General features: G+C 35.9%; 1 protein-coding gene across 1 annotated transcript in view; it reads left to right on the top strand.

Annotated features, from left to right (window-relative positions):
• The window catches only part of ADAMTS19 (ADAM metallopeptidase with thrombospondin type 1 motif 19), a 326216-nt gene that overhangs the window by 256055 nt on the left and 55856 nt on the right, over nt 1-14305 (top strand). Inside the window, exons 17-18 of the mRNA XM_064275572.1 lie at nt 3950-4107; nt 7692-7845. Coding sequence (XP_064131642.1) covers nt 3950-4107; nt 7692-7845 — 312 coding nt within the window. The remainder of the gene's footprint in view (nt 1-3949; nt 4108-7691; nt 7846-14305) is intronic.

Below are 14305 nucleotides of genomic sequence, written 5' to 3'. Positions count from 1 at the left end.
CCGGGCAGTGTTTTGTTCTGTTGTGCATAAGGTCGCTATGAGTAGGAACTGCTTGATAGCACCTAACGGCAACAACGAAACATTGTTTAAATCCATGTAAGCACAAGTAGATCAACACAGATTTCTAAATTCAGATTAAGGCTCTCATATCCAGCTTTTGGAAACACTGGGCAAAATGCCTTCCCCCACTATAGTAACTGTCTCTGTATTAGTGTCCCATGGCTGCTGTAATAAATTACCACAAATTTGGGGGCATAAAACAACAGAAATTTATCCTCTTACAGTTCTGGAGGCCAGAAGTTTGAAATCAAGATGTCAGCGGGGCCGTCCTTTTTCTGAATGCTCTATGGGAACATCTGTTCCTTGTCTTGTCCAGCTTCTAGTGGTTGCTGGCATTTCTTTGTTTGTGGCTCTATCACTCCAGTCTCTGCCTCCATGGTCGCATTGCCTTCTGCTCCTTTTCAGTGTTTAGATCTCCCTCTGTCTCTGTTTTATAACAGTACATGTGATTGCATTTAGGGCCCACCTGGACAATGCAGAAAAATCTCCCCATTTCAAAATCCTGTACTTAATCACATCTATAAATTCTTTTTTTTTTGCCATATAAATATAGTACCGCCCACAGATTTCAGAAATTAGGATGTAGATATCTTTAGGGGAACATTATATAGCTCCCACATTCACTAATTTCTACCCAGTATACCTGTTGGCACAGTGGTTAAGTGTTTGGCTGCTAACCAAAAGGTCAACAGTTTGAATCCACCAGCCACTCCGTGGAAACCCTATGGGGCATTTCTACTCTGTCCCATATGGTTGCTGTAAGTCAGAATCGACTCGACGGTAACGGGTTTGGTTTTTTGGTTTTGGTATACTAAAAGTAGGAATCCTCTGTGATTCCTTATTTTCTTTACCACTCTAATCCACTACATCACCAAGTCCTGTCAGCTAATCAAATCTGTCACTTTCTATCCATACCCACTGTCACCCCCAAACAAGCCCCTTTCTATCACATTGTTCTGCTTCACTTCCCTTATAGCACTTATCAGGGTCTGAAATTTTTTTATCTGTTTATATACTTGCCTTTTTATTATCTCTCCCCATGAGTAATTAATGAAGACAGGGACCCTATCATTTTGATCAGTGCTGTGTCTGCAATAACTAAAGCAGACTTTAGCACACACGAAATAATAAAGATTGTTGAATTTTTCTTAAGATGGCTTGCACTTACATAGCAATTAGTATGGACCAGTGCATTTTGTATGTCCATTAAATAAACCCTTACAACAACTCTGTGAGATAGGTAAATTAGCATCCCTATTTTTAAAAATGAGGAAACAGAGGAACAGATAGTTTAAGTTACTTACCCAATGTCACATATCTGAAATTCCATGATCCTGGATTTGAACTTAAACAGCATGGACATAGTATCTGGATTATTAGGCAATAAACCAGGCTGCCTCTTTTTTATCCTGTCCTTTTTAAATCATTGCCTTCCATGCAACACTTCTGATTTCAAAGTATATGTCATATATTAAAATTTCCTCATTGAACACCACCCCCCCCCCTTTATTTTTTCTTTTCTTACTAATGTGATCAGTTTATTGTGTACAGTCAGCTCAGGGGATAGAAGTCACAAAATGACTGTTTTCTTCTCTAATCACTGTTCTCAATTCTTCCAAATTCTGTCTTCCTTCCCCATTGAAGATCTCTAAACAAATCCCCAATTACTTTTTCGTATTAAAAGACCTTACAATTGAAAACTTGAATCTCATATCTGTCCTTGTGCTTAGCTTTGGGCCTGAATTACTAGGATCTTTTACTTACATAAAAAAATAGCCTCTGTGCTCCTATACATCCAGAATGCTACTCTGGAGATTAAATCATGTTGAAAATTCTAATATATTACAGTGTTTATTCCAGAAACCACTAAGTGTCCTTACTTACTTAACTGACAAAAAAAAAATAATTATCCTGATAAATGAGTTGAAAGGTGCAAGAATGGAAACAAAGAGACCACTCACATAATCTAATTAAGAGATGATGCTGGCCCACACAAGATAAGTAACAATAATAATAATAATAGGATTGCATAAAACTCAGTGGCTCCCAGAGAACTTTTAAGAAGTTGAACTGATGAAACTAGTTGAAAAAATGGCTATGTGGGTTGACAGAGGATAAAGATTCAAGGATGACTTGTAAGTTTCTCACTTAAACAACTGGGCAAGTAGTAGTGCCATTTACTGATATAAGGTGCCTGGATGAGGGGCATGTTTTGGGAAAAAAGTAATGGCACAGTACTGAAGTCCTAGATTCCAAGTCTAAAGATCTGGCAGAGGCTACACATCATAAATCACATTTACTAAAGGCTCCTTTAGGCATAGGAAGGAAGTGGCTGGAAATCTTCATCTGAAAATGGTTTTAGCAAAAAGAAAGGAAACTAGAACCTTGGCAAGCTCATCATTCTTTAACAAATTAACTTGTCTACATCAAACAATATATTATCTCATAGGAGATATCTAATCCTCTCCCAATACAATTATTCTTTTTCATTACTCTCTCTTTGAACTGTATTCCCATGTGCAACTATTACCTGCTTTCCTGAAGACTGTAGCTTTATTACTTTTTTACTAATTTGTTAAAAAGTGTAAAATGGAGAGTACTTCAGGTAGACCATATATCTTTACAAAATCATTATGACTTGTGATTTTTAAAAATCTAAAAAAGGATATATATAGGCCAATCTACCTTGCTGGCAGTGTTGCATGCTACCTACTGTGGACATACCTTGCAAAAGACAATTTAAAATGATGAACAAAATGAAAAAAAAAAAAACCACTTTTAAACACTTTTTTCAACTTCTGACATTTGCCACTGAACTGGAAAGAAATCAAGGAACCCTCAGATGCCAAAATCAAAGTGAGAGCAGGAATCCAAGTATTAAGCTAACTCTGAAGCCCCATTCCTGCTTCATGCTGGTGACTAAACTTGAACTTTGAGAGCCGCAGCGGTACCGTGGACAGACAACAAGGCCTATGGCCTTTACAAAGTGGAGATTCTAACAGGGTAAAAAAAAAAAAAAATCTAACAGCTTACCCCCTACATGAACCAAGACACCAAAGGGCTACAAGCCAGTATGAAGGAGAGATAGAAATGAATTTGAATCACAAAAGGATGAAGAAAGGAACTATGTTTATATTGGCATTAGTAGTAGTGGAGGTAGAAAAACTCCCCTGAGAATTTGTAACCTGAAAGAAACTCTCACATGATTTTGTAGCACCAATTTTCCTTAACTGTAAGGTCCCAAACCCTCAATGCAACATGTATTTTAATGTGGTTACCAAGGTGGCTAACATATGCAAACACAAACCCTTTTAAAAGGACTACACCTTCAAACCAAGCCTCAAAAAATTTTTATAAAAATCAACATAATTTTATAGTGAAAAACAAATTCAGAAAATAAAAAAGGAAATGGACACCAGGAGCAAGACATGGTAGAAAAAAGGGAGAGCAGAATCAAACATGCAAAGACGTAACTAGTCTTATCATATACAGAAAATATAAAAATAATTATGATTAAAAAAAACTTTTTAATCATAATTAGTATCTTTAAATATATAAAAGAAGAATTTAAAAATAAACATGAAAAATTAAGGACCAAAATAAGGGATACAGACATCAAGTATCCAAGAAGGTTGGAGTAGGCAGATAGATGTGGGTGTGAAGTAGTGAAAGAAGGAGAAGAAGAAAGAGAGTTTGTGGCATTTGCCATGGTATAGAGGTGGAAATTAGTAAGGATGTGGCCTACAAGGAGATGCCTTAGGTTGTATGTCAGAGTGTGGACCTGTCCATTTAGAAATGAATGGAATGATTTTGACAAAATATGTGAACTCAGTATTGATCAACAATGCTGACTTGTTGATACTCATAATATTTTTGAACCTCTTTATAGCTCTCCGAGATGCTGGCAAACAGTCTATTAATAGTGACTGGAAAATTGAACACTCTGGAGCATTCAACCTAGCAGGAACGACAGTCCATTACCTACGACGAGGCCTCTGGGAGAAGATCTCTGCCAAAGGTCCTACCACAACACCTTTACACCTCCTGGTATGAGGGAAAGAATGATAACATTGCATAACCAACTTCTAGCAACAAATGACATTCCTGTCATGCTTTATCTACCTTTTTCCAAATTTGAATTGTCAGGCAGACCTTTAAAATTATTTAAGAGGGAGGGTTTTTTTTTTTTTTTTAATGTGCTTTAAGTCGTGATATTTAAAAAACAGTAATAATTACAAGAGCAACACAATATTTCAGGAAACATAGGCTCAAAGTACAGGTGAATTACCAGAGAATAAGGACCCTCTCTGGTGGCACAATGGTAAAGAGCTCGAATGCTAACCAAAAGGTCCGCAGTTCAAATCTACCAGCTGTTCCTTGGAAACCCTATGGGGCAAGTTCTACACTGTCCTATAGGGTCACTATGAGTTGGAATTAGGTTGACAGCAAAGGATTTTTTTTTTTTTTCTTAAAACAGTCCCTGAGTGGATCAAATGACTACTTATCTAAAGGTTGGTGCCACAGAATAAAGCCCTGGTGATCTGCTTCCTTAAAGATTCCAGCCAAGAAAACTCAACAGAGCTCACTTCTGCCCTGTAACACATGGGATCGCTATGAGATAGGACTGACTTTACAGCAATGAGTTTTCTTTTCGCTTTTTTCTAAAAACATACATTAACTAACAGAGAGTGAATGTCTAGAAAGAAAATACTATAATGTGGCTAACTGTAGCATTCCATTTACATTTTTTTATACCATTTAATCTTCACAATAATCCTGTGTAGTGTGTATTATTACTCCATTTTACAGATTTAAACAACAACAACAAAAGCTAAGTATTGCCTCTCCTGATATAAAGCGTAGATGTAAGTCTTTACATGAAACAGCCTTGGGTCATAGGTATATGTATACTTTGAATAATTATTCTGTACCTCTCCCCACCATTCCTTTGGACCTTATTCTTTAATTTGAACCAGAAACGCCACTCTGTGCACTGTGCCATCTGGAGAAAGAAGAAAAGTGATTGAAAAAACATTGTATGACCAATACCTAGCTGCTTCCATGATTGGGTCACTTAGAATAACAACATTATCAACAGCAAACATATTTTTAATGATTGGGTTACAGACAATGCCATCAGGCTGCTTACCTCACATAAATGCAACCTGCCTTTTTCACGGAACACGACCGAGCCTCCAATTCAAAATCTTAAAGCAGTGTATGTGAGACCTCAGTGTTGAGCAGAGGGCGTTTCCTTGCTACAGAATTCTTAATCTAGCTGGTAATTACCAAGGTTTTTCCTGGAAGCATGAAGCATAATTAAAGTCAGTGAACTGTGTGTAAAAGAAGGCATCAGTGTGACCTGGATTTATTCAGTAATCCAAGAGAAACTACACTTCTAAGATAATTTTCTTTAATGACTATTGCAGATTGAAAGCTGGTACTGAATTTTGAAAGGCAATACCTTCTGCTACTATGCCTCAGTCTGTGCCTCTCTACCGTAACGTGGTCACACTTTCCTTCTTGCAAAGAATGCTGCCAACCTGAAATGGTTTAAGAAAGAGCTAATAGTTTTGTAGCCAATGTCTCTATTTTAAATGGCACTAGACATTCAAGGGCAATCTAAATTTCTATCAATGACAAGGTAGCTTACTATGAAAAATAGACAGGTCTTCATTTAATTAAATAAGTTGGCTAATAGCTATTATTTATATGCTCATTTGATCAATTTGAAAGCTATTTAATAGACTGGCTATGACCATAAACAAGGTAAGTCAATCTCTCTCTTTTGAAAATTCATTTAGCTGAAAGCTACTTCTATTGGTAAAATCAAATGAGATTTTTAAAGCCAAAATAATGATGTGACAAACATAGAACTAGTACCCAACATGTTAGGCAAATTTGAACTTGGAAACTATTGTTTTTATTATTGGTATCTTTGATTTGTAATTCTCCAATCTGCACATTAAAATGTCTTAGTCATTCTGTTGATATATTGAACAGAACTTTGAGAAAAGGAAATAAATAAAATATAATAGAAATGTTTAAACCCTTAAACTTGGGTGCCTTTTCATTTTTCCCTCCAAAACCAAAAAAAAAAAAAAAAAACCCCATTGCCATTGAATTGATTCCGACTCATAGCAACCCCCCCACCCCCGCCTTGGATTGTTAACTCTGAATTACCTGTCCCTACAACTGTCATCATACAGGTTAAATATTGAGCAAAGCTCTGTAATAATTCAGTGTAATTTTTAAATTTGTATATATAATGTATGCTTTTATGTATCACATTGTATTCTATATATTGCTCCTATAAATCCTTAGATTCAAAAAGTGATATATATCATGCATTTATTTGACATATTTCGTGCAAACATTATTTATAAAGAAACATCTATTCTCATTCATTTTTTCTTTAATTTAAATATGTTTATGAGTACCCACCATGATCTAGGTTCTGAACCTAGCACTGGGGCCAGTGGAGAACAAGCAGACATGGTCTTTGCTTATGGTCTAGGCTAGTGTTGCCCAAACTTCAGCTATTCTCGTACACCTTCATGGTTTATTGAACTGTTTATATACCTGTACATAACCGTGGATATATTCAGTTAACATTTATTAAAAATTTCATTTTAACATATATTTATGTTTAAAGAAAACTATCTTTATTGCAAATGGAAAATCAGCCACTTTCCCAAAAATAAAGTTAACTGTTAAAAAAAACAAACCTGCCGTCAAGTCAATTCCAACTCATGGCGACTCTAAAGGACAGAGTAGAACCACCCCATAGAGTTTCCAAGGAGTGCCTAGTGGATTCAAACTGCTGACCTTTTGGTTAGCAGCCATAGCATTTAACCACTACGCCACCAGGGTTTACAAGTTAGCTGTAAGCATACATGAAATTAACTTTTTATTCTCCAGTTGTCTCAAAGTTCCCCACCCTTGTGGAGCAGAAGGATTCTCAAAGGCTGCTATTCTCATCCTCCATTGCTCTAGGGGCTTTCTATCTATCTTTTCTGTTTATATGAATGGAAAGGCTACATTTGATATTAGATTGTGAGTCATATCTTGAAATTAGGTAGGACACACATTCCTTCATTTGCCCATATGTGTACAACCCCAAGTCTTCTCATACATGCACCCTGCTTTGGGAAATGGAAACCTTGGTAGGGTAGTGGTGAAGAGCTACGGCTGCTAACCATAAAGGTCAGCAGTTCGAATCCACCAGGCACTCCTTGGAAACCCTATGGGGCTGTTCTACTCTGTTCTGTAGGGTTGCTATAAGTCAGAATCAACTCGATGGCATTGGGTTTAGTTTTTTGTTTTTTGAGGGAAACAGGCTTGTCCATTAACTTGACAGAAAATGACCTGGTATCTCTGACCTCATTCCAGTGGGATTTTCTTTGTGATGTCTTTAGCACAGAGGTAAATCTAGAGCTCCATTTCTTTTTTTTTTTTAAGGATGACCATTTAAACATTTAGGCAGTAATGTCACATCTCTACTACATGTTAAGGGAGCATGGATGCCATGTAACATGCATTTTAGGGCATCAGTATCTTCAGTTTTATCATTCAGATTGAGTGCTCTCTAATTTGACCCATCTGCCTTACATCGTTTTTATATATTGTAGGTGCTGCTGTTTCAAGATCAGAATTACGGCCTTCACTATGAATATACTATTCCATCAGACCCTCTTCCAGAGAACCAGAGCTCTAAAGAGCCTGAGCCCCTATTCATGTGGACACACACAGGCTGGGAAGATTGTGATGCCACGTGTGGAGGAGGTACAGAATTTTCCATTGTGTTTTCAAAACAGTAGTTGTTTTCACTATTGATAATTAAGACAGATCCCCAATCCCTTATCTGCAATTCCAAAATCCATAAAACATTGAAAACTGAAATATTTTTGTGAACCATTTGGTGTCTAAACTTGGTGTAACCAGAACTATATTGTGGCAAAATCTGATGTGAACTGAGGAAAGACTAAAGTGGTTACATACTTCACTTAATATGATTATTCATTGCCTTGCAGGAATATTAATGTATTTGCTTTAAAAGACTGCCCTGACACCACTCAGGGTGTTATGTAATATATGTGGATGTTGCTACATGTATAAAAACTTGAGCGTTCTGACTGCCAGAGTGTACCTGCTCACAGACATTGTAGACCTGTATTGAATCTAAGGGTGTGTCTTGAAAGAGCAGTATTGATTTTGCTTCTGTGTTGTCTGCATGCTTAGGCTAACTACACATAGCATCTGAAAAAAAAAATTTAGTTTCCAAAACTAACTTAGTTTGCTGTTTTTTAAAGAGTATGGCACCATTTTCAATAAATAAATAGGCATCCTGCAACTGCCGTTTTTCATTTTTGCTTGTATATTAGAGGTTGAAGAGGCGAAAGAATAAAGATAACTGTGATATAAAATGTAAGCCCAGGAAAGTATTTAATTCTACCCCTTTATTTTACAGATGAGACAATTGAGTCTGACTGGTTAAATGGATTGCCATTGCTCACAGAACCAGTTACCAATGCCAAAGCAATATTCTCAAGTTCGTGAGACTGCTAGCTTCCATTTGTATCCATGTGTATCAGGAGCATAGTATTTGAGTGTCCATTTCCACTTAAAAACAACCTTTCTACAGCTCTATAGTAACAGATTCTTCTAAGGCAAAAGGAACACCATATTACAAAAGTATAATATATGTAATAGAGTATTATAATAAATATAGTAAACACAGTGTTTCAAACTGCACTCTCGATTGAAAAATGTATCAGTTATCCTTGCTGCAATGAAATTTTCATTGGCCATGTTTCCCTGGGCCTCTTTTTCACCATGTGACTTGAGCGCCTCTCAACTCCTTATCCTCTCCTGCTGGTGCCAGGGCCCATCTCACTTAAGGGGCTTTCTTCACAAAGGGTCACTCACTCTGCCATCCTCTATCCAAATAAAATAAAAAACACAAATAGAAACTAACACATTCAAAATGAAAACCTACACAGTTAAAATTTTCTACCTGATATAACTCAAGATTCTGAGTCATATCCAAAATCCCACTGTCCAGCCCCCATCATGTGGTAGGCTTGGGGAAGTGGAGTGATAGAGAGGTTGATGGCTCCCGTGACAGCACTGAGTGGCAGTCATGGAGATCTGTTTGCCTTTAAAACTCTTGACAGGAAAATGTTTCTCCAGTGAATTTTATTATTATTCTCAGTTATTTCTTTTTCTTCTGTAATGGTGGTCTAGTAGAAGCTTCTTCAGAAGTTAGACGTATGGAACTTGTCCGTCTTAATGAATAAACAATTAATTTAGGATCAGAATCTCTCATCAAATCGTTTATGCACCTTGCATCCTAGAAGATGCTTTGCCAGTTGCCGAACCTTAAAGAATAAAGGTTCATTATAAATTATTTGAAGGAGCCCTGGAGGCACAAATGGTTAAGTGCTCGACTGCTCACCAAAAGGCTGGCAGTTCAAACCCACTCAGCGAACCCACAGAAGAAAGAACTGGTGATCTGCTTACATAAAGATTACAGCCAAGAAAATCCTATGGGGCAGCTCTACTTTGTCAGATGGGGTTGCTATGAGTTGGAACCGACCAGACAACACCCAAGAAAAATAAATTCTTTTAGTTTTACAGTCAGAAATTCTTTGAGGAACTATTAGATGTTTTTAAAGATAACTCCCTAATTATTAACAGAGTAAATTGAAGAACATAGAGATTCAGTGACTTTACCAAGGTCACACAGCCCATTGGAGCGTAGTCAGGATTAGAACCCAGGACTCCTGGGTTTAGTTCTTCCTTCCTCCTTATCACATTACCTTCAATAGTAGACTAAGAAGGCTTGATTTAGTTCCTTTCCACAAAACAGAGCATGCCCTTTAGAGATTATTAAGGTTTTCTTTGGATTCAAAGAGGTGTTTTGTGTTCTGTTAAATAAGAATTCAGATATGTCATTATTTTTATTTCAAGTAGCCTATTTTGTAAAATACTCCTTCTACTTATACACAACCCCTATATGATTTGCTCTTGAATAGATCTTCTCTCCAAATATGTTCCATTGTGTTTACTCAAAAGTTTCCAATTATCTCTGACTATGTTAATAGGGTACAACATATTCATCTCAGTGCCAAAATATTTCTGGGCTTTTGGATATTATTTTCCTTTGCAGTTCATAAATAAAATGGATGGACAGGATTTCAGGAATCGCATCATTTCTGACTTCGTATCGTTGATTTTATAGCCAGAAAGAGCTTTGTAATCTTTCAGCATATTCATGAATTAAGTAAGAGTAAGTTCAAAGCACAGAACATTGGAAACAGATTCATGCAAAATGTATCCTTAACAGCAATGTGGAATAGTAACTGCACCATTCTGCTTCTTAGGAATATATTAAATAAAAGTAAATAAAGTTCCACAAGGCAGTTTAAAATTTCAATATTGGACAAGTTATTTTTCAAATTCTGTTCTAAGGTATCAGATTGCCAATGATAAAAGGGAAAAATAAATTAAAAAAAAAAGACTTCTAATATAGCTAAATTTTTATTATAACAATCTTTTAAGTCAGTATCTCAAACTTTTTTTAATTGAAGTAAAATTATAAAATTAACATTATAAAATATGTAATTCAGTGGCACTTAGTATTCAAACTAAGTTTTAAAATGTTAGCCCAATTTAAAGTTAATTCATTATGCATTTTCTAATTAATTATTAATACTAGTTATTCCCTTTTAACAAAAAAAAAAAAAATCTGTTGCTGTTGAGTCGATTCTAACTCACGGCAACCCTATAGGAGAGTAGAACTGCCCCATAGGGTTTCCAAGGAGTGACCGGTGGATTCAAACTGCCAGCCTTTTAGTTAGTGGCCAGGCTTTTAACCACTGCACCACCAGGGCTCCACTAGTTATTAGGCGATATGAAAAACCTAAGAATCTGCTTTAAGAGGAATATTATTTTTAAATAGTCAGTGGTCATGGTGTTCTCCACTGAATTTTTCTAACTGTTATCATCATACACTTTCCATCACAGTCTTTTAGATTCTAATGATAAAAAAAAAAATAGTCCTAGAAAAATTTGAACGGCTATATCATTTCATATTTTAGCATTGGCCATGAAAATAGTCCTTTTATCTTCAAGCAGTTTAAATTGTATTTGTGAAATAAATGTTTACTTTGTTTTTTTTTTTGCATGGAGTTCTAAAACATTTTACAATTACTTGAAGGAATGTTAGGTTTTTTTTATTATTATTATTGATTTTGGATATCAGAAGTGTGGATCAGTTTCCTGTAAAGATCTTTTTGATTATGTGAACTTAGCCATCAGAGGTGCTGCAGCTGTATCATTCTGTAATATCTGAGGGAGGTATGTGAAATCAGCATTAATTGCACTATCCTGGATTTGACTGGAGTGAGTGAGTAGAGTTCTTGGGTGGTACAGTTAAGCTCTCTGCTACTAATTGAAAGATTGGCGGTTCAAGTCCATCCAGCAGTGCCTTGGAAGAAAGGCTGGGTGACCTACTTCCAAAAAATCAGCCATTGAAAACTCTGGGGAGCACAGTTCTACTGTGACTCCCAGGGGCTCACCAAGAGTCAGAATCAACTTGATGGCAACTGGTACGGTTTGGTTTTTTAGCAGGTCAGTTAATGAAATAAAACATAGAAAGAGGACACTAAAATCAAATAACTCCTTTTGAAACAAATGAAGAGTTAAGCATGCTTTTTGGGAATCCTGTATAGTTACCTATGAAAGAAAAAAAAAAGCAACATTTCAGATTCATTACATCGGTCCAAGTCCTGTAAGCGTTGTAATGTTGTATCTGCTAGACATGGCTTTGCTGTGTCTACATTGTAAAGGGGCGTTCATGCCTTTCAGTCTAAGCTGAGAACAGCATCACAGTATTCAAATGACTGTACCTTTTTTAATCCTCTACAATTTGACAGGAAAAAATATATTTAAGGGCTCAATTTGTTTTTGTTTTTCCATTATAGGTGTATTGTGCATGTACCAAAGAAAATTTGGAAAGGAAAAAGAAGACAAATATCATTAACTAGAGAAAATTCAACAAAATATTTTCCCCCAATTTTCTATTATTTTATTTCAATAACATTGGATATAATTTTGCATTCTACTTTTCTTTGCTCATTTTAATAATATAAACATTTTTCATATGAACATAAACTCTTTATAAACTTAATTTTTAATAGCTAAATGATAATCCATTAATTGAATTTTTTATAGATAACAGTTTCCAATGATGGGTCATTTACTTGGCAAATGATTTTTTACCATTTTAAGAAGTACAGTGTTAACATGAACCTCTTAGTATAGCAAGCTGTGAAAGCTTAAATTACATGCTTATATTTCACTCATTAATTCACTTATAATTACTGACTGTGCTTCCACTATTTCCGGGGTCAGTGATGAGTGCGCTTACTGGTTGCTTTCAGAGAGCTCACTCTTGAGCTAGTGCGGGTCAGATAATAGTACAGTTACCATACAGAGTGATAAGGGGAGGTACAGAAAGCCATCCAGGCTGAGGGTCTAGCAAATGCCTACGTGCCAAGGCCATTGAGGTTAGGGAGAGCATGTATTACTAGGATGCAAAATATGGGGATGGGAGAGTGGGAAGTGATTTGGTCAGAAAAGTAGGAAGAAGTCAGTTCAGGAAGGTCCTTGAGTATTATGCTATCACTCAAGTTCAGTTTAACTTGGAAGTTATACCAAACCAAAAACCAAACCCGTTGCCGTCAAGTTGATTCTAACTCATAGCAACCCTATGAGTAGAACTGCCCCATAGAGTTTCCAAGAAGCACCTGGTAGATTTGAACTGCTGCCCTTTTGGTTAGCAGCCGTAGCACTTAACCACTACACTGCCAGGAAGTTATGGAATCCCATTAAATTATTTGTATTCAAGGGAGGGACAAGATCAGATTGGATTATATATTAGGTCTTGTGAACAGTGCAAAAATAAAAATTGTATTCCTCAAAATAAGAATGAAACAGTCATTTTAATATTAGGGGCAAACCCTGAGGGGAAGTATTTTACAGAAATGTAAAAAGAATGGCTGAAAAGTAAATGATATGACATGATTTTGGAAATTTTTCAACTTAAAAAATGTATGCTTAAAACTAATCAGCATTTTACATGGTTCTAAGAAGTGCTCAGAAGTGCTCAGGGACAAGTCTTTCATCCTCATAAAAACGTATTTACTTTTGGTTCACATATTGGCCGTTGTTACTTCAATTAAAGAATAAACAAAACATTTAAAAGAAAATAATAAACACAAATGATATGCACACATAGTTTCTGTCTTATTGAGCTACACAATTTTATTAAAACATTTGGAATGTCCAGTAATATAGAATTTCAGTTGTGCATATTGAAACAGTGAACCCATCTCCAAGAATGTGCTTCAATATTTATAATGCACGTTTTAGAAATGTGATCTACCTACCTGGATAGGATATAGTTTTATTGAAAATATTCATTTCATGGGTGAAATACAGAGCATAGAAAAATGTCAGCCTGTCTTTGAGACTGGAGAAGAAGGCACACTTAATATAATGTCTAGCCTTTGCTAAATGTCTTCAGCGAACAAAAAATTAATAAATAAAAATTACCCTTCTTTTTCAGATCTTATCCAAATTTGGTAAACAGATAAATGTGTAATAATTATTTTATTTTATTCATAACTGTATCCAAAACTTCCAAACAGATTTCCTCAAGGCTGATTTAATGGGAATGACTGAAAGGTGACGTTAATTGCCATAAGGCAAGTAATGCACTGTCAACAACTTGCAGCTACTCATGGTTCAGGCAGAAGGCCAGTTACTTCATCACTTTCTGTTTGTCCCTAGGTTCCACAGTATTGGATGCATTATAAATGCTGCTATTAGATGCTAGAAAGGAAATTTCCTGTGTTGGCTGGGACACAAAAAATATATAAAAGAAAAAAATTAAACAACATTTCCATATGGCTTTAAGATTTTAGTTGTATCTTTATAGGCATAATGTGTGTCTGTAGTTGAGCAATACATTTTTTCCTAATTCTATTGTTTTTGTTCAGTGGAATTAAAAAATAATAAAGTATGGCTAAGCTTTTACTATCTGCCAAAAACTTATGATGTGAGCTTCCTTGCCACACACACACAAAAAAATCCCATTACTGCAGCATCAATTCCGACTCATAGGACACTAAATATTCTGATTCATACTTTGCATACCTTCATCCTGACACCACTACTA

Source organism: Loxodonta africana, chromosome 2, assembly GCF_030014295.1.
Source record: "Loxodonta africana isolate mLoxAfr1 chromosome 2, mLoxAfr1.hap2, whole genome shotgun sequence".
In the NCBI taxonomy this organism is placed as follows: domain Eukaryota; kingdom Metazoa; phylum Chordata; class Mammalia; order Proboscidea; family Elephantidae; genus Loxodonta; species Loxodonta africana.
The sequence above is the reverse complement of the archived record's forward strand: the minus strand, read 5'-3'. Positions and strand labels throughout refer to the sequence as shown.